This window comes from Mus musculus, chromosome 11 (assembly GCF_000001635.26).
Source record: "Mus musculus strain C57BL/6J chromosome 11, GRCm38.p6 C57BL/6J".
NCBI classification, from domain to species: Eukaryota; Metazoa; Chordata; class Mammalia; order Rodentia; family Muridae; genus Mus; species Mus musculus.
The window spans coordinates 58,992,683-59,009,780 of NC_000077.6; the positions used below are offsets into that span (position 1 = coordinate 58,992,683).

Here is a 17,098-nt window from a genome sequence, read left to right on the forward strand (position 1 = left end):
AGCTCTAGGCCATCTCTCCAGCTCATTTGTGCCCTCGACAGTCTTTCTGACTGAAGCAAGATAGAACTTTAGTGTAGTTGCTATTTTTGAGGCAGAGTTTCACTATGCAGTTCAGGTTGGCCTTCAACTCCATAGTAGCTAAGGACATTGAATATTTTCATGTGTCTATTGGCTATTTGTACTTCTTGTGACAGTTGTCAAATTAACATTTTCGTTGATTAGATAGTTCTTCATGTAGTCTGGCTGTTGATCCTTTGTCAGATGTCTTAGCTAGCAAAGATGGCTCTCCTGTTCTGAAGGGTCTTTTCGGTAGTCAGAAGCTATTTGATTTTATGTTGTCCATTTTTATCCCAGAAGGTTCCTACCTTGTTTTGTACCCAGAGGCAAGGAAAGTCTGACAGGCATGTGAGTTCTGGAGAGAGATGCTTGGTGCTTCTGGAAAGCTTGCAGCTAACTGCTCAGCTCTACATCAGGGCAGGTGGACTTGAAGTCAGGGTTTCCACAGGATGTTTGCTTGGGTTGCTTTAGCTGTTAAGGGGCTGGTTTCCCTAATCTCGTTCTCCTCCCACCCTCTGGTGTTCATAATTAACTTGAGGACATCTGAATTTGTCCTCTTATCAGTGCCATCCACTAAGAAGTGACACAGTCAGGGCCCTCACCTTCCGCTCCCACACTAGAAGATACATAATCCTTTTTCACATACTCGGCAACCTCCAGTGCTGTATTATAGCATCTGAGAACAAATTAGGGGTGTGTCTGCGCCCCATTACTCCTGTCAAACCACAGGACAGCAAGCAGAGGCAATGGGGAGACTTGAGGGTGGCCTGGTTTTTATCATTGCCTTGAGCCAGCAATCCCAAGACAAGACCTGAATAAAGACTCCAGGAGGTTCATGGCCAGCAGCACATCTTGATTGGTCACTTTGCACCTTTTATCCAAGAACCAACGAAACCAAGAGATTCCGGGCACACTACACTCAAGGGCAGGTGAGAGGCCAGTAGGTTCTTGTGAAGAGAAATAGCGGAGGCCTCAGAGGCATGAGAAATGCATGAACAGCTGGGAGATGAGGGCACTACTAGGGCTTCTGGAGCCAAAGGTTCCTGCTGATCTCCAGTTATCAGTCTGGCAGCAGTGGTGCTCAAAAGAGGCACCTGTGTCGTTTATCAGTTGACCCCAAAGAAATGGAAGTCCCCCTACTCTCAGGAGAGGCCACTATCCAGAAGGGAGTCTTGTCTCCCAGATTTCAAACAGTTCTAACAGCCTGTCAGAGCGTTTTACGAGATGAAACAAACCCTGATGACTGGTGAATGAGACTGCATCTTGGCCAGTGCTACATGGCATATCCTTGGCCCTCTATTTAAACTTTAATCTTTCTTCAGACGTTAAAGGTCGATTTGAGAGGTTTGCTGGATCTCAGAGTCCCTCTTCCCGAAGAAGTCACATTTTAATTGGCTTACTGAGGATGGGTGGTCGGACCTAACTTGGGACACAAGTTGTGATTACACTATGTCCCATAACACTATGAATGAAGATCCCCAATACCAGGGAGGTGATTCAATGAAATAGAAAATTCTTTGGCCGTTTTGCATCTTTTATTAGCGGGTGTCCCCGCATGTGGCATGGCACATCTTGCTCTGTAGAGCTGGACCTCAGCGCACCTGGGCCAGGTTATGCTTCTTGTAGAGGAGCGCACGCCGCTTCTCGCGCTCGCGCACAAAGGCGCGCAACCGCACGGTGGGGAAGGTTACGGGCGTGGGCCGGGAGCCGGTGGGGCCCTCCTCTGTCAGCCATCCGCATTGCAAGCAGGTGGAAGCGCACGGGCGGCCCCTGAAGCAGAGAGTGGAGCAGCAAGGGTCTGAGGATTAGGCTGGACGGGGCGTGGGGCGGGGTAAGACAAGAAGGGAAGGGCTGCACGGTGGGTGGGGCTGGCCATGTGGGAGGACCAGCCAGAGCAGTGGAGGGGGCGGGGCGGGGCGGGGCGGACACAGGTTGAGCTCCTTACCAGGGTTGAGCACATAATGAACTCTGCAGGAAGGCTACGGCTCCTCCTGATAATCCTGCATAGCAGCGACTCAACCGAATGAGTCCCTTGCGCAAGCCTTTCTGCAGGTCGCGAGTCCCCTCGCTGCTCTCTGGGTACTCGCCACTCAGCCTGCGTGGGTGAGGAGCACAGGAGACTCAGTTACCCTTGGATGGATAGGAGATACTGGGACATCAAGCTCCCCGTAGAGAATGGTGGAGCATAGGGACCAAATTAATCTCTGGATGTATTTGTGGGGGTGCACAGGGTTTGTAGCTTGACCCACCCCCCTAGCAGTTTCCCCAGACACCTGGGAAGGACTCACATAATGAAGGCTGTTACACCAATAGCCCAAATGTCTGTCTGTGGAACAGCCCCTTGACCTTCCAGGAGTTCTGGAGCTGCAGAGAAGCATGGGTGAAGATGAGGTTGGGCACAGGTGGGTAGGTCAGGTGGTAGATGTCAGTGGAGGAGCCAGCTGGCATGCAGGGCATCTGGGCCCAAGTGAATAGAGCCAAGCACAAGCGGCTGGCCCTAGTGAGAGGCTGGTGGATGTCAGTGGAGCCGAGAGTGAGGGCAGACACGGAGGGAAGAACTTCCTCCCTGCCCCGACAGATCAGGAGTTATATACGTACCCATGGTCTCCAGGTAGTCTTTGAAGTTCTCAGGGGCTGGGACCTTCTCTTGGTCGAGACTCTGGGCATTTCCCAGGTCTATAACCTTAAGCAGGTTGTACTCAGTGACCATCATGTTCTCGGACCTCAGGTCCAGGTGCAGGATGTGTTGGGCATGCAGGTACTGGGTGGCACTCAGCATCTGCCACAGGTAGTCCTTCACATCAGACTCTGAGTAGGATTCCCTAGGGGCACAGACGGTTCAGAACAGGCCCAAGGCAGGTAGAATGGGTATCCTAGCAGGGCTTGGCACATGTGGGAAGGCCGAGAACACTGCCCTTGGCAAGCCAGAAGGGGCCTCAGGTTCTGCAGAGTCCCAGCTAGATAGGGTCAGACAGTTCTCACAGTCCCTCCCAGAGATCTCTGCTTGCATGACTGATCATCTCACAGGCAGACCAGGCTACCCCTCACCTCTCTGCCAAAGAGGGTAGCAGCTCAGGGCCAGAGCACAGCTCCAGGATGAGCACCAGGTGCCGGGGACTGAGGTAGGCGGCATGGAGTTGGGCCAGATGTGGGTGGTGCAGTCTCTTAAGTGCCTCGTATTCTCTTAGTACAGCTGTCTTGTCCTCAGGTTGGTAGGGAACGATCTTAGCAGCTAGGGCCCGCCCACTTGCCTTCTCCCTGCACTGCCGCACCACACTGAAGCGGCCCCTGCAGGAAGGAAATGTGGGGAGCTTGCGTGTAGTCCCCACACAATTAGAGCAGCGAGGACCAAGCTCAGGGAGCAGATAAGGTCAGGGGACAATGACAGACATGCTGGGCAGTTGCACTGGAGTGTGGGTCATGGAAAGCCCCCAGGAAGAGCTGGGGGACAGTCTCCACCCTCCCACCCTCTACAAACACCCCGCACCTCCGGATCTGCATCTGGAAGGCAAAGGTCTTTGTGCTGGGGAGAAGCTGGGCTGGCCTCCCCCGGCTGCTTTCCTCCTCAGAGGCTGTGAGAGATGAGATAGGGAACCTAGTCATGGAGGGACATCCAGGCAGCCCTGTCCCTCCCACATCTCTCAGTCCCTTCCCGAGCACTACAAAAATGACCCTTTAAGCTCCCATCACTCTGACCTCTCGTTCCTTGATCAACTAGCTTTGTGTGTGGATAGGTTGGGGTCTAGGTAGGATCTGTTATCTTAACTAATTGCATCTGTGAAAATGGCAGAGAGCATTCCAGGATGGAATGGGATAGCAATCCAATGACATCCACCATTCTTGAGTCTACACCATCCACTTCTAATCAACCACAGCAGGACTCTTCCATCAGATGCAAACAGAACACCCAGAAAAGTCAAAATCAACTGCCAGGGTGACATGAGGGGGTGTGTCAGTGAGTGAAAGGGGACAGGAGGTCCATGGGATCTCCAGGGAGTGCAGGCTTTGAATGTTGAATGCAGGCATGTAGATCATTCATGGACAAGAGGATGTCTATGCCTGATCTGATAGCCACCCTTATCTGCCCCATCGGCCCCAAAGCTCACCCAGGTGGTTGGGTCCTCCGAGGAGGACCTGTTCTGAGGGGCTGCTGTAGGGGCCCATTCCTGCTTTGCTGACACATGCTGTCCGGAAGATATACATGCCACCCCTCGATAGCTTGCCAGTGAGGTAGCAGCAGTCAGAGATGTCTGAAGCCAGGGTTGTCCAGCTGCCTCCTGACCACACAGGAGAGAGTAAGAAGCTGTTGTGGAGAGTCAAGGGAACCCCTCTCCTGAGGCCACCCACAGGCAGAGAGCAGACACACCCAACAGTGCCTTTCCATGCCAATCCTTCAGAGTCCCAAGCCTCAGAAAGCCTATACCTTCTATACAGCACTGCACAATGTAGGTCACCGGGCCACAGGATTCCACAGGCTTCCAGACCAGCAGCACCGCATCCTTGTATAGTTCCCCCACCTCAGGGCGTGGAGAAGATGAAGGGCGCTCTGCAAGGGCAACTCTGTGGTCAGTGTGGACACTCAACCCTCAAGGAACAACCTCTGGCCACACCTGTCTCACTCTCACCAGCTGCCAGGCCTGCCCTCTACTTGTTCTGTCATTTGATGGAGAGGGGCTTCAAGCTAGGATGAATAGAAGAGGCTGGCACCTCTACTAGTGTGGGGGTCCACCTGCCTGGCAGTCTCTGTCTAGATCCCTCTCAGTCCACCTCACCAGGGCACAGTGCAGATGCTATGGAGTGGCCCTGGTTAGTGCCTCATCTCTGCCAAGTGCCGTGGCCCAAGGCTAACAGGCCAATCTGTGATGGACTGGTCCCACAGCTAGGCCAATAGTCCCTGTCTTCATCATCCTAGAAGCACCCTTGGATGCTGTGTGAACCAGAAAGCAATACAGGAAGATGAGGTGGTGCTGTCAGGAGAGGCGGTTCTCATCTCAGGCATGTGTAAGGGCTTCCTGTCCAGCAGTGGAGCACACAAATAGACTCTTGGCGGTAGGCGTGGTATTAGCAGCTTTATCTGCTTCTTTGACATTTTGGGACTTCGCTACAAGCCCTAAGTTCCATGGACACTCAGATAAGAAACCAGTATTGTCCTGCCCACTATGCAAAATGAGATGTCCTGCAACTCCCAGCCCAGCCCTCATGGCCTGGTGGAGACTTCCGGTGTGGAGCACACACCTGCTTTCCGGAGGACACCTGTGGTGACTGCTGTCCCCAGCGGGTTGCTCACACAGCAGGTATATGTGCCCAGATCCTCCTCTTTCACCACCAGGATGGTCAGCAGCTGGAAGTTCTTCAGGGTGGAGGAGATGAGGAGGTGGCCGCTGCTCTCCAGGAGGACCCCATCTGTGACAAGACAAAGCCAGCCTTGGCTTTCCCCAGGGCAGCCACAGCATCCTGCTGGGCCTGTGATTGCGGCTTGTCTATACCAGTCCAGCACCCAGACTCCAGGACAGCTCCTTACCTTTGCTCCAGGTAGCCTGGGCAGTTGGCTGGGCCAACACCTGGCAGGCCAGTGTCACTGATTGGCCCAGGACCACAGCCTCGTCTGAGAGTTCTCTTAGGAAGGATGGTGCTGAGTGGGAGTAAAAGAAGAGCCTTGAGGGGAGACTGCCTGCCTTCCAAGCTTAGACCTCTATACCAGAGCCCCATACTGGACTCCGGCAGTTGTGATCCCCGCTTACCTTGGTCCCTGCCCTTCAGGCCTGACAGCCGGAAAGAAGCTAGGCCTGCCTTCTTTCTGGGAGGCCCTTCCCTCTCAGGACCTGTGGAAGAAAGAGGCCCCAGGAGCTCAGGGGGAGAAGCAGGATGGCACCAGCTTCCTCTACCTGGGAAATCTGCCCAGGGGAAGTACTACAACTTCAGAGACTATGTAGGAACTCAAAACCAAGCTTGCTGAAGTCATCCCTAGCCTCCCTTTGCAGCAGGCTGCCAGGACACTGAGGCCTGCAGCAAAGGGCATAGATAGATACCTGAGGGGTGGCTGGGAGGCTGGCCCTGGGGTAAGGAAAGTTAGAGGACATGAAGGCTCTGGAGATGAAGGGGCTCTGAGGTCACTGAGAGCTATGTTGGAGGATCTGGGTTTGGGGTGGCTCCTGGGCCAGAGATCTGGGGTCTGGTGAATTAATCCATGGACCCCCTCTCTCCTCAAAGGTCTGCCCCTGCTCTTAGCTCTAGGTCTCTGTAGCCAGTATGTATCAGAGATGGTCTCAGATACCCAGTAAGGAGGGGTGTCAGGAAACCAGGATTTGAGCCAAGACCTATGGGGTCAGGCTGGAGGTCATATAGGACAGGAAGAGGAGGCCAATGGGGACTTGAGAGGGCACAAGAGAACCTGGTAGCCCCATGGATGCAGAACATGGAGGCAGACATGCCAGATGATGGGGTGGGGGGTTTACCTTCCGGCCTGCCCTTGAGGATCCTGGAGATGTGAGCCATGGAAGCCTTCACCCTCTGGCGCAGCCCAAGCTCCACAGGCTCCTCCCCTGACAGGCACCTCCCAGGGAATTGGAAGAGGCCCCGGGAGGGGGACCACTTGCGCTTCCTGCCCACAGCAGCCTCGCCCAGCAGTGCTTCCAGGTCCCCTGGCTCCTCCGGCTCCTCTGTAATCTCCAGACCAGCACGCAGTCCCAGCTCGCCTGGCCAGGGCCACGCGGCCTCCTCCAGGAAATCTGCCAGCCCTTGCCCAGCTTCGGTTTCTGAGCCAGGTGACTCTGGCTGCTCTATAGGTTTGGGGACCCTTCTGAAGATCATGAACTCAAATGGGAGATATTTGATGTCATATAGATCCGAGAGGTTGAGGTAGGCAGGATCGACCTCAGAAATGTCCAAGGAGATAGTGTCAGCTGCTTCCGCATCACCAGACAGATCCCGGATCTGCACCAGGGAAACCTGCTCAACTTCCTCCCAAGGGGTGAGGCTTGGAGAGGTCCTTAGGGGAACCCCACTGGCCTCAGCAATGGGCCCCAAGCTCTCCAGAGGTTGAGGGCTCTCAGTCGCAGCTTCATCCTGCTCTTCTGAGGACTGGGACACAGCCCAGGCCATCCTGGCCCAGAGAGGACCCTGCCCTAGCATCCCCCCTGCATCCCCGCCAAAGGCAAAAGTACCATAGCCTGCCACCCCTGCATAGCCCCCACGGGACTCCAGAGAGAACTTCCGGGTGGTGGCCTGCTCCTGAGGCCGCTGTGGAGGAGGCGTGAAGTCACATGTGTCCCCAGCTTCAGACAAGCCTTCAGTATCCAAGGATGCATCTACTTGGGAAGCTGACCCTGGAGAACTGGAGGGAACTGGAACTGGCCCTTCAGATAGAGAGCCATCCTGAGGTTCCTTCTCAGAACCCAGAAGGGGGCTTACTTGAGTTGGGAATGGGGCTGCCTGAGGCTGTTCTGAAAAGAGTGGGCCACAGGACGTTGAGAGCTCCTTCTTCAATGACTGTGGAGGTAAGGAGCCAAGCGATTGAGATGATGGAGGGCCACAGCCCTCCTGGGAACCAGAACCCAGCTCAGAGTGACAGGAAGAGGCTGGTTTCCCTCTACAACTGTCCTGGGATGATCCCTCTTGCTTCCCAGGCCTCGAGTCACCACTCATAGGTGGAAAGGGGACAGACTCCTGCAAGAACCCCTCTTTGTGCCCCCTGTCCTTGGCAGTGGTTTCATGAGTCAACCCCGTGGAGGGTGGGAACAGGAGTTGTTCCTTGCATGCCTCAGGAGAGGGGCCAGTCGTGACTGGTGGGTTGTCCAGGGAGTGGCTTCGGCCTGGGACCTCTCTGACACTGGAACTAGGTAGTCGCAGGGCAGTCTCAAAGGAGGGTGTCTTGGTCATCAGAGAGGCCTGCTCTTCCCTAGCCGCCTCTTCCTCCAACAAGCTGTACTCCATGAGGGGCTCACGCAGACCGGGTAAGGCCCTTGCAATGTACCCACCCTTTAGCAGGTGCCGCCTCCGCGCAGGGTGCCTCTTGGCACCCGATGTTTTGTTCCCACGCTCTGCACCCTCGCCAGCTTGCTGGTAGAACAGGCTGCTGATGACGCTGTGCCGGGGCACACAACCTGGGCTTGCCGGAGGCCCAGCACTCTGTGGGGACGCTGGCACGGCCGCATCAGCAGTGGGCATGCTGGCCTCTGTCTCCTCTGGGAGGCTGGCCGAAGGCCGCAGAAAGCCCCGAGGGTGCAGCAGTGGCGAGTGAGTCACAGGAGAAGGTGGCAGCGACTTAGCCCTGGCAAATGGGGCAAGCTCGTTGTCTGAGGAAGATGATGAGCTAGAGGCGCCACTGGCTTCCCCTCGTAGGTGCCGGGCCACTCCTAGAGATGGACTGTCTGGGGGACCCTGAAGCAGCTCAGGGATGGAGCGCATCACCAGGATAGACTTGTAGCTCATCAAGGAACGCTGGAAATGAGGACAGAGGGACATCCATTGGGCATGACTGGTCATGGCAGGAGGTGCGGTGCCCATTGCCTCTTTGCTCCAGAGGGGTTGGTTACCCAGGACACCTGGGGCTTCTGTGCCTGCTGCTTTATTGCTCTGCCCCACCACCTGGTACACTCAAGGGATCCCAGAATCATGGAGCAGGCCAGCCTGGCCCTGTGCTCCTGACCACACAGCTAGATTCAGGTACCCTCCCCTGGCCTCAGCACCTCTTTCCTGAGAAAAGGGGGACTCACCTGCCAGCGACTTCGAGCAAGAAGGAACTTGAGCTGTTTGGTGTTGATGAAGTGGGCCTCCTCAGCAGGCATGGATTTCTGCGGTGGGAGGAAAGTGGCTATGATAACAAGAGATGGACCCTGGCGCCCTAGTCGGGGCCCTTCAAGGATGCAAGCCCAGAAGGATGGAGGCAGCAAACATCGGGGTCTCCTCTCAGACACTCCAGGGTTAGGACACTGCAAATCCTTCTCCCAGATGCCCAGGAAGGCAGAAGGAAGCCCTTGCTGCTAACTGCGTAGCAATACTTTGTCGAGGGCTTCAGAGTCCAATATGAAGGCACTAGGGTCCTCTGAATAGGGGAGCAATGGGCCAGAATAATCAATACTGATGAGAACTCTTGGCCTGAGACAGAGCAGCGAGTTGAGCTCAAGCTGGGCCTACTTACCAGGAACCAGGGGTGGGCAAGGCACTGGGAAGTACTAGGCCTGGCCCTGGAGGAAGAAGGAAACCAGATGGGGGAGTCAAGTGGGTCCTGTGGCAGGGCTGAAGAGCTTCTGCGGGTGAAGGGCAGGGGTGCACTCACCTGGGGGTCCTTTGCAGCGTGGCCTTGATGAAGTCCTTGGCGTCCTCACTCAGATGAGCAGCCGTGGGACTGCTCCAGGAGACCCGCCCCTCCAAAACATTGAGCAAGGTGGCGCGGTCACTCTCTCCAGCAAATGGGGATGAGCAGGTGAGGCTGGAAGCAGAGAAAGTGTGGAAGCTCACTCTCGAAGAAGATTCCCTGACTGGATGTGTGCCACGCTCATCTAGACCTGAGGATTCTGGGAAATGCTTCCGACTGGACCAGAACAATCCAGGATTAGCTTGGAGCAGGGATCCGGGCTTTGTTAGCAGGGCTCAGACTGGGATGAGAGTCTAGGTTCGGACTGAGGTGTGGATTAGGATCTGCCCCATAGCAAAGGTGGAGGCTCAGCTGTAGTGGAGGCTATGAGGTAAGCCTGAGGTGGGGCTCTGGGCTCTGTCTTGGGTAAAAATAAAGGCTCATCCTGAGGGGGTCACTTGCCCTTGTCCTGACATAGAGATTCATGTCCAAAATAGGACAGAGATATAGGCTCAGCTTGTGATATGGACATAGCCTAGCAAGATAACCAAGGTCAGTTTGAGGTGATGCCCAGCAGTAAGCTGGGGCGGGGCCTCAGGTCCAGCATGGGAGGCGATTCAAGGGTAGGAACCAGCATTTGCCAAGGTAGAAATCAGAGTTCAACCTGCAGAGGAGATCCAAACCTGAGCTTTACCACTAGGACCTTCAGGACATCAGTGGTCACTGAGTGTCCCATGGTCAAGCCCCCAGACCTGCAGAGAAGTGGCTAAGCTCTGACCGTGGGGTGTTAGCAAGAAGCGTTAAGCAACACCTATTTTATCAGGGTTGGCCTCCTGCCTAGTATCAAAATAGCTGCCTACTGTGTCTCAGGGGCTGATCTGGGGAGTGGCCAGCAGTGTACTTGGTCTCCACTGAGGGGTGAGCTCGGAAGAGGTGATGGGGCAGGGTCTGCTTACCTGAGGTAGGAGATGACGCCCATGGCCCTGCAAGAATGAAAACACCCCATTTGTGAGTTACACCAGGCCTGTCCCACAGGCAAGGGGTATGCATGGGGGTGGGGTTGGGGGTGGGGGGGCTGGAAGAGGAGGCAGAGGCTCCTCAGCTGCCAGACAGACACACGAAGGACAGGGCGACTCCAGATCAACAGCCCTCTAGGTGGGCCATCCACTCACCAGATGTCTGAGCCCTCGCTCACAGGATTCTGCTCAATGATCTCTGGGGACACGAATTCGGGTGAGCCATACTTGCTGTACTGTGGCTCTGAAGGGGTGATCTTTTGGGCAAAGCCAAAGTCACAGATCTTGATGTCTTCCCGAGCTGGGTGCACCATCAGGATGTTGGGGGGCTGTCAGACAGAGTTGAGAAGTTGTTCAAGGCTACACTTCATGAAAAAGGTAACTCCTACCCTCTGGGCCTAGGAGAGCACTGAAGAGTCCTTGAGGCTAGTAAAGGGCAGTGGGGAGTCCCCAGGACCGAGAGGGGAATCACATCTACTCCATGAGAGCCAAACCCTACCCGAGGTAGTAGAAACCAAGCACAGGCTGGCTCCCAGCTGTGCCCACCACGAGTTCTGGGGATGCCGTGAATGCAATACCTTTATGTCCAGGTGGAGGATACCATGGCTGTGCAAATAGTGTAGGCCTTCCACCAGCTGCTGGATATAGACTTTGACCTGTGGAAAATGCCAGGATCAGTTTGGAACCAGCCCCCAAGAGGCTGGCTCAGGAACCTCCTGAAGGCTGACCCAGGTGAGGAGCCAGCCTCAGGTACCTCCTGAAGACCTGGTCCAAATGAGGGGCCAGCCTCAGAAAACTCATGAAGGCCTGACCCAGGTGAGGGGCAAGCATCAGGTACCTCCTGAAGGCCTGACCCGGGTTGGGGGCCAGCTTCAGGTACCTCCTGAAGGTCTGACCCAGGTGAGGGGCCAGCCTCAGGTACCTCCTGAAGGCCTGGCCCAGGTGAGGGGCCGCCTCAGGTACCTCTTGAAGGCCTGGCCCAGGTGAGGAGCCAGCCTCAGGTACCTCCTGAAGGCCTGACCCGGGTAAGGGGCCAGCCTCAGGTACCTCCTAAAGGCCTGATCCGGGTAAGGGGCCAGCCTCAGGTACCTCCTGAAGGCCTGACCCAGGTGAGGGGCCAGCCTCAGGTACCTCCTGAAGGCCTGGCCCAGGTGAGGGGCCAGCCTCAGGTACCTCTTGAAGGCCTGGCCCAGGTGAGGGGCCAGCCTCAGGTACCTCCTGAAAGCCTGACCCGGGTGAGGAGCCAGCCTCAGGTACCTCCTGAAGGCCTGACCCAGGTGAGGGGCCAGCCTCAGGTACCTCCTGAAGGCCTGGCCCGGGTGAGAGGCCAGCCTCAGGTACCTCTTGAAGGCCTGGCCCAGGTGAGGGGCCAGCCTCAGGTACCTCCTGAAAGCCTGACCCGGGTGAGGAGCCAGCCTCAGGTACCTCCTGAAGGCCTGACCCGGGTAAGGGGCCAGCCTCAGGTACCTCCTGAAGGCCTGATCCGGGTAAGGGGCCAGCCTCAGGTACCTCCTGAAGGCCTGACCCAGGTGAGGGGCCAGTCTCAGGTACCTCCTGAAGGCCTGGCCCAGGTGAGGGGCCAGCCTCAGGTACCTCCTGAAAGCCTGACCCGGGTGAGGAGCCAGCCTCAGGTACCTCCTGAAGACCTAGTCCAAATGAGGGTCCAGCCTCAGGAACCTCCTGAAGGCCTGACCCAGGTGAGGGGCCAGCCTCAGGTACCTCCTGAAGGCCTGGCCCGGGTGAGAGGCCAGCCTCAGGTACCTCTTGAAGGCCTGGCCCAGGTGAGGGGCCAGCCTCAGGTACCTCCTGAAAGCCTGACCCGGGTGAGGAGCCAGCCTCAGGTACCTCCTGAAGGCCTGACCCGGGTAAGGGGCCAGCCTCAGGTACCTCCTGAAGGCCTGATCCGGGTAAGGGGCCAGCCTCAGGTACCTCCTGAAGGCCTGACCCAGGTGAGGGGCCAGTCTCAGGTACCTCCTGAAGGCCTGGCCCAGGTGAGGGGCCAGCCTCAGGTACCTCTTGAAGGCCTGGCCCAGGTGAGGGGCCAGCCTCAGGTACCTCCTGAAAGCCTGACCCGGGTGAGGAGCCAGCCTCAGGTACCTCCTGAAGGCCTGACCCGGGTAAGGGGCCAGCCTCAGGTACCTCCTGAAGACCTAGTCCAAATGAGGGTCCAGCCTCAGGAACCTCCTGAAGGCCTGACCCAGGTGAGGGGCCAGCCTCAGGTACCTCCTGAAGGCCTGGCCCGGGTGAGAGGCCAGCCTCAGGTACCTCTTGAAGGCCTGGCCCAGGTGAGGGGCCAGCCTCAGGTACCTCCTGAAAGCCTGACCCGGGTGAGGAGCCAGCCTCAGGTACCTCCTGAAGGCCTGACCCGGGTAAGGGGCCAGCCTCAGGTACCTCCTGAAGGCCTGATCCGGGTAAGGGGCCAGCCTCAGGTACCTCCTGAAGGCCTGACCCAGGTGAGGGGCCAGTCTCAGGTACCTCCTGAAGGCCTGGCCCAGGTGAGGGGCCAGCCTCAGGTACCTCTTGAAGGCCTGGCCCAGGTGAGGGGCCAGCCTCAGGTACCTCCTGAAAGCCTGACCCGGGTGAGGAGCCAGCCTCAGGTACCTCCTGAAGGCCTGACCCGGGTAAGGGGCCAGCCTCAGGTACCTCCTGAAGACCTAGTGAGGGTCCAGCCTCAGGAACCTCCTGAAGGCCTGACCCAGGTGAGGGGCCAGCCTCAGGTACCTCCTGAAGGCCTGGCCCAGGTGAGGGGCCAGCCTCAGGTACCTCCTGAAAGCCTGACCCGGGTGAGGAGCCAGCCTCAGGTACCTCCTGAAGGCCTGGCCCAGGTGAGGGGCCAGCCTCAGGTACCTCCTGAAGGCCTGACCCAGGTGAGGGGCCAGCCTCAGGTACCTCTTGAAGGCCTGGCCCAGGTGAGGGGCCAGCCTCAGGTACCTCTTGAAGGCCTGGCCCAGGTGAGGGGCCAGCCTCAGGTACCTCCTGAAAGCCTGACCCGGGTGAGGAGCCAGCCTCAGGTACCTCCTGAAGGCCTGACCCAGGTAAGGGGCCAGCCTCAGATACCTCCTGAAGGCCTAGTCCAAATGAGGGTCCAGCCTCAGGAACCTCCTGAAGGCCTGACCCAGGTGAGGGGCCAGCCTCAGGAACCTCCTGAAGGCCTGGCCCAGGTGAGGGACCAGCATCAGGTACCTCCTGAAGACCTGACCCAGGTAAGGGGCCAGCCTCAGGTACCTCCTGAAGGCCTGGCCCTGGTGAGGAGCCAGCCTCAGGTACCTCCTGAAAGCCTGACCCGGGTGAGGGACTAGCCTCAGGTACCTCCTGAAGACCTGGCCCAGGTGAGGGGCCAGCCTCAGCCTCCTCTATTCCATAGGAGCTTGCTTCGATCATCAAGCCTTCCTCCTCTTAATTCAGGCCCCATAGGTCAAGTGACTGACAAAGTCACAGGTCAGGAACTGCAAGCCCCAGGGCTGGGTGTTTCCCAAAGGTGGGCTGAGCCTAAATAGGCAGGAAGCATCAGTCTGCTTAAATGAGGGAGGGGCAGATATCACTAGTACAGCTGTTCCCCTATGGTCAGGACGGGTGGCAGAGGCTGGTTATACCTGGCTACCTTGGAAGCTACAAGAGACTCAAGTCAAAAGAGGCTGTGTCCGGGGACTGGAATGTAGGCTCTGACTCTAGGGACACACTCAGGCAAGGAGAAGGTAGAGATTACCTCGGCTTCAGTCACTACACCCTTCTTGAAGAGCCGATCCAGCAGCTCCTCAGACGAGCACCTGGGTTTCGTTAAGGAAAAGCCGCACATGACTCCCCGGGGCCTGTGCTCCCAGAAAGGTACCCAGACCTCCTGTGAACCACATCTAGAGGTGCTGGTATTCTGATGAAGGAGAGTGGAATGATGACCCCTGGGTCCCAGATGGGTCACATCCCTGAGAAAGGGACCTTCAGAAAGACCCTCTGGTGAGTGGGGCTGTGAGCAGCAGCCTAATGGAACTTGGACACTCTTGCATCTCTGCACAGAGCCCACTCCATGCAGCCCTTCACCGGGATCCTAGAACAAAGCTTTAGGAGTGAAAGGGCAGCCAGAATGTGAAATAAGTAAGAGCCCCAAACACGCCCCCATGGGTGTGACGGAGGCCAAGAGCAGTTGGAATGGGAGCCCCCTCTCCAATACCTAAGAGGTTACCTCTGAGAGGGGTCCCAGGCCATCCTTGCTAAGAATCAAGATTGTGGCGGCCCCCATCTGTGACCCACAGAAAGGAAAGATCTCATGTCCAAAACCCCAACCGTGCCACTTCTAGTTGCAGGCTCAGGAGCTGCTGTCACACACAGTCACAGCAGCAGGAACAGGATGCTCAGATGTGGGGCTAGTACATGTCATGATAGCACTGAGGTTGAGGGACCCCCACACTCAGCAGCTCCAGCCCCAGTCTGGGACCTGATGCCTTTTTGAACTCTCTCGGGGGTTCAGGTACAGGATACAGTTCCAAGATAAGGATGAGAGTCTTCCGGGTCTCAAATTGATCCAGGAGCCCAGTGACCAGTGGGTGGCCGAGTGTAGCCAAGATGTCTCGTTCCTGGTATGCCTGGGCCCGAGTTTTACTCCGTAGGGGGATGAACTTGGCGGCACAGAACATCTTGTTTCCTTTGTGCTGAACCCTTTTCACAAACCCAAACACACCCCTGGGGTGAAGAAAGAGAGAGGGGACCCACAGTAGGTACCATGCTGAGAGTGTCCTGGGAAGGACTGGAAGACTGTGGAGCGGGTGAGGAAGCGGTACCTCCCAATCTCTTCTTGAACGTCATAGAAGGAATGCAGTTTTCTCCGATAGACTTGATTTTCGGCATCTAGCTTGTCCCCTGCAGTCAAAGCACAGGACATGGACAGTATAGGCAAGCCATGAATTGACCCCACTGCTCTCCCAATGCAATGACAAGGGCTGCTCCCTGGCCCCTGTAGCCTGCCCTGGGAGGGCCTTGGCAGAACCAGCCAACTCACCCCCATGGACCAGCAGCTCTGCCTTGCAGAGCACCTGTCCACCTGCATTATTGGCAACACATGTGTAGACACCGGCATCGTGTGGAGCCACGTCAGTCAACACCAAGGAGTATGTCGTTCCATCTTGCCGTTGGCTCAGCCGGGCACTGCTCGTCAGCTGGGTGCTGCCCTGGACAGACAGAAGATAGCCTGGGGTACCATCAGCCTATCCTGGAATATGCCACACCCTTCCCAGAGCAGTCCTTCCAATACCTGCTGTGTGCCCAGACCCAGGTGCAAGTCAGAAGTGGATGGGGAGGTACTGGTTAGGGCTAGAGAGGTGGGGCTATGGGGTGGGGGTTACAGATTGCATGGTGGGGTGCATGAGGCCCCTTCCACACCCCCATGTGGTCTCATGCATACATGCACCCGTGCCCTCCAGCTCCCAAAGCCTGTCTCCTCCCCACTGCTGCCTGGGCCTACTCCTACCTTGTACCAGGTTACTATGGGTGGTGGGTGGCCTTCAATGACAGCATCAAACTGTGCCATGTCCCCTACTTGTACTTGTACATCCTCAATAGTGACCTGCATGGACGGGGCCCCTGGGAAAGGAGGGAAGAGAACCTGTGTGGAGCGACCCTCGGGCTTCATAGCCCTAGGCACATAGCCAACCATGTATATCTCTGGTCAGTAAAGTCTTATGTCCCTCGAACCAGAAAGTCCACCTCCTTCCCTGATGACCCCAACCTCACTGTCTAGGCCTCTAGTAGTTGTAAAGTGCTTCCTTCCATGTGGCCCCTGCTCTTCCTGCTTTAACTTGCTCTGGCCCAGCAATCACAAGGACATCAAGCCAACGCAGGCAAAGCACTAATAGCCCCTCTCAAATATAGATCCTGTGGGTACCACATCTGCATTTGCCTCTTTCCAGAGGGTTCTGGACCCTCCAAGGAGACACAGGAAGAAGAGATGGGGAAACCTGGACTAAAGCATCCTGTGTGACTTAATCAGGCTCTCATAAAATGACCCCTGAGTACCCAGCACAGGTGTGTACCCCCATGGGGCTGGCCCACTTCCATACTTGTGACACCTGTGTCAGGAGCTTGGCACACGTAGGTCCTCTGTGTGGTCTCCATGATGACTTGGCTGTGCACATCCAAGAGCAGCTGCCCGGTGCCTGCACCTGGCCAGGCTGTTCCCTCCACCCTGGAGTCAAGACAAGGTGGTCTCTGCTCACTGAAGCGCCCTGACTCTGTACCTCTCAGGGACCTGAGCCCCAGGAGAGAATGAGGACCTTACTGTCCCAACTTGTGGGGTTAGATGTGTGCATAGAGCCCCTCCCCCCAGCTTCTCTCCAAGACCTTGTGCTCTAGGGTGGGTCCCGCTTCCCTCCCCTGCCCACCAGCTTGGGCTGGGGCCTGTAAGAAGTGTATTGGAGAGCTTTAAGTCTGCCCTGTTAACTCTTCAAGGCCACGAGGCCAGAGCAAGTGGGTTCTGCACTGCCATCCCGGGGGTGTCCCTTGGAGGGCAGTTCCACACATGACCCAACTGGCTCAGGAGGTTACCGAATGGGTACAGTCCATCCCTGGGACCCAGAACTTGTCGTCTCCTGCTCCAGGCCCTTGTGTGTGCCAGGCTGTGAGACCTCTGGAAGTTCACCTGGTAGGAAATAGGAAGCAGGTGAGCTGAACCCTGGCTGGCGTGGGGAGGACATCCTTTAACAATCATGGGCTTCCCGTGTGGCCAGTGTGGGGTAGATTGCAG

The 17,098-nt window shown here is 56.8% G+C and overlaps 1 protein-coding gene across 1 annotated transcript in view; it reads right to left on the reverse strand.

Moving 5' to 3' along the window:
• Positions 1 to 1,573: 1,573 nt before the first annotated feature.
• Positions 1,574 to 17,098, reverse strand: part of Obscn (obscurin, cytoskeletal calmodulin and titin-interacting RhoGEF) — a 142,120-nt gene continuing 126,595 nt past the window's right edge. Inside the window, exons 82-104 of the mRNA NM_001171512.2 lie at positions 15,827 to 15,939; positions 15,359 to 15,527; positions 15,141 to 15,219; positions 14,842 to 15,042; positions 14,075 to 14,135; positions 10,947 to 11,024; positions 10,525 to 10,697; positions 10,309 to 10,335; positions 9,335 to 9,487; positions 9,197 to 9,242; positions 8,772 to 8,849; positions 6,513 to 8,496; positions 5,799 to 5,879; positions 5,579 to 5,671; positions 5,293 to 5,460; positions 4,481 to 4,603; positions 4,164 to 4,334; positions 3,545 to 3,629; positions 3,106 to 3,345; positions 2,656 to 2,879; positions 2,346 to 2,421; positions 2,003 to 2,152; positions 1,574 to 1,827 (exon numbers count right to left, since the gene is read on the reverse strand). Of these exons, the coding sequence (NP_001164983.2) occupies positions 1,650 to 1,827; positions 2,003 to 2,152; positions 2,346 to 2,421; positions 2,656 to 2,879; positions 3,106 to 3,345; positions 3,545 to 3,629; positions 4,164 to 4,334; positions 4,481 to 4,603; positions 5,293 to 5,460; positions 5,579 to 5,671; positions 5,799 to 5,879; positions 6,513 to 8,496; positions 8,772 to 8,849; positions 9,197 to 9,242; positions 9,335 to 9,487; positions 10,309 to 10,335; positions 10,525 to 10,697; positions 10,947 to 11,024; positions 14,075 to 14,135; positions 14,842 to 15,042; positions 15,141 to 15,219; positions 15,359 to 15,527; positions 15,827 to 15,939 (4,751 nt within the window). The 3' untranslated portion in view covers positions 1,574 to 1,649. The remainder of the gene's footprint in view (positions 1,828 to 2,002; positions 2,153 to 2,345; positions 2,422 to 2,655; positions 2,880 to 3,105; positions 3,346 to 3,544; positions 3,630 to 4,163; positions 4,335 to 4,480; positions 4,604 to 5,292; positions 5,461 to 5,578; positions 5,672 to 5,798; positions 5,880 to 6,512; positions 8,497 to 8,771; positions 8,850 to 9,196; positions 9,243 to 9,334; positions 9,488 to 10,308; positions 10,336 to 10,524; positions 10,698 to 10,946; positions 11,025 to 14,074; positions 14,136 to 14,841; positions 15,043 to 15,140; positions 15,220 to 15,358; positions 15,528 to 15,826; positions 15,940 to 17,098) is intronic.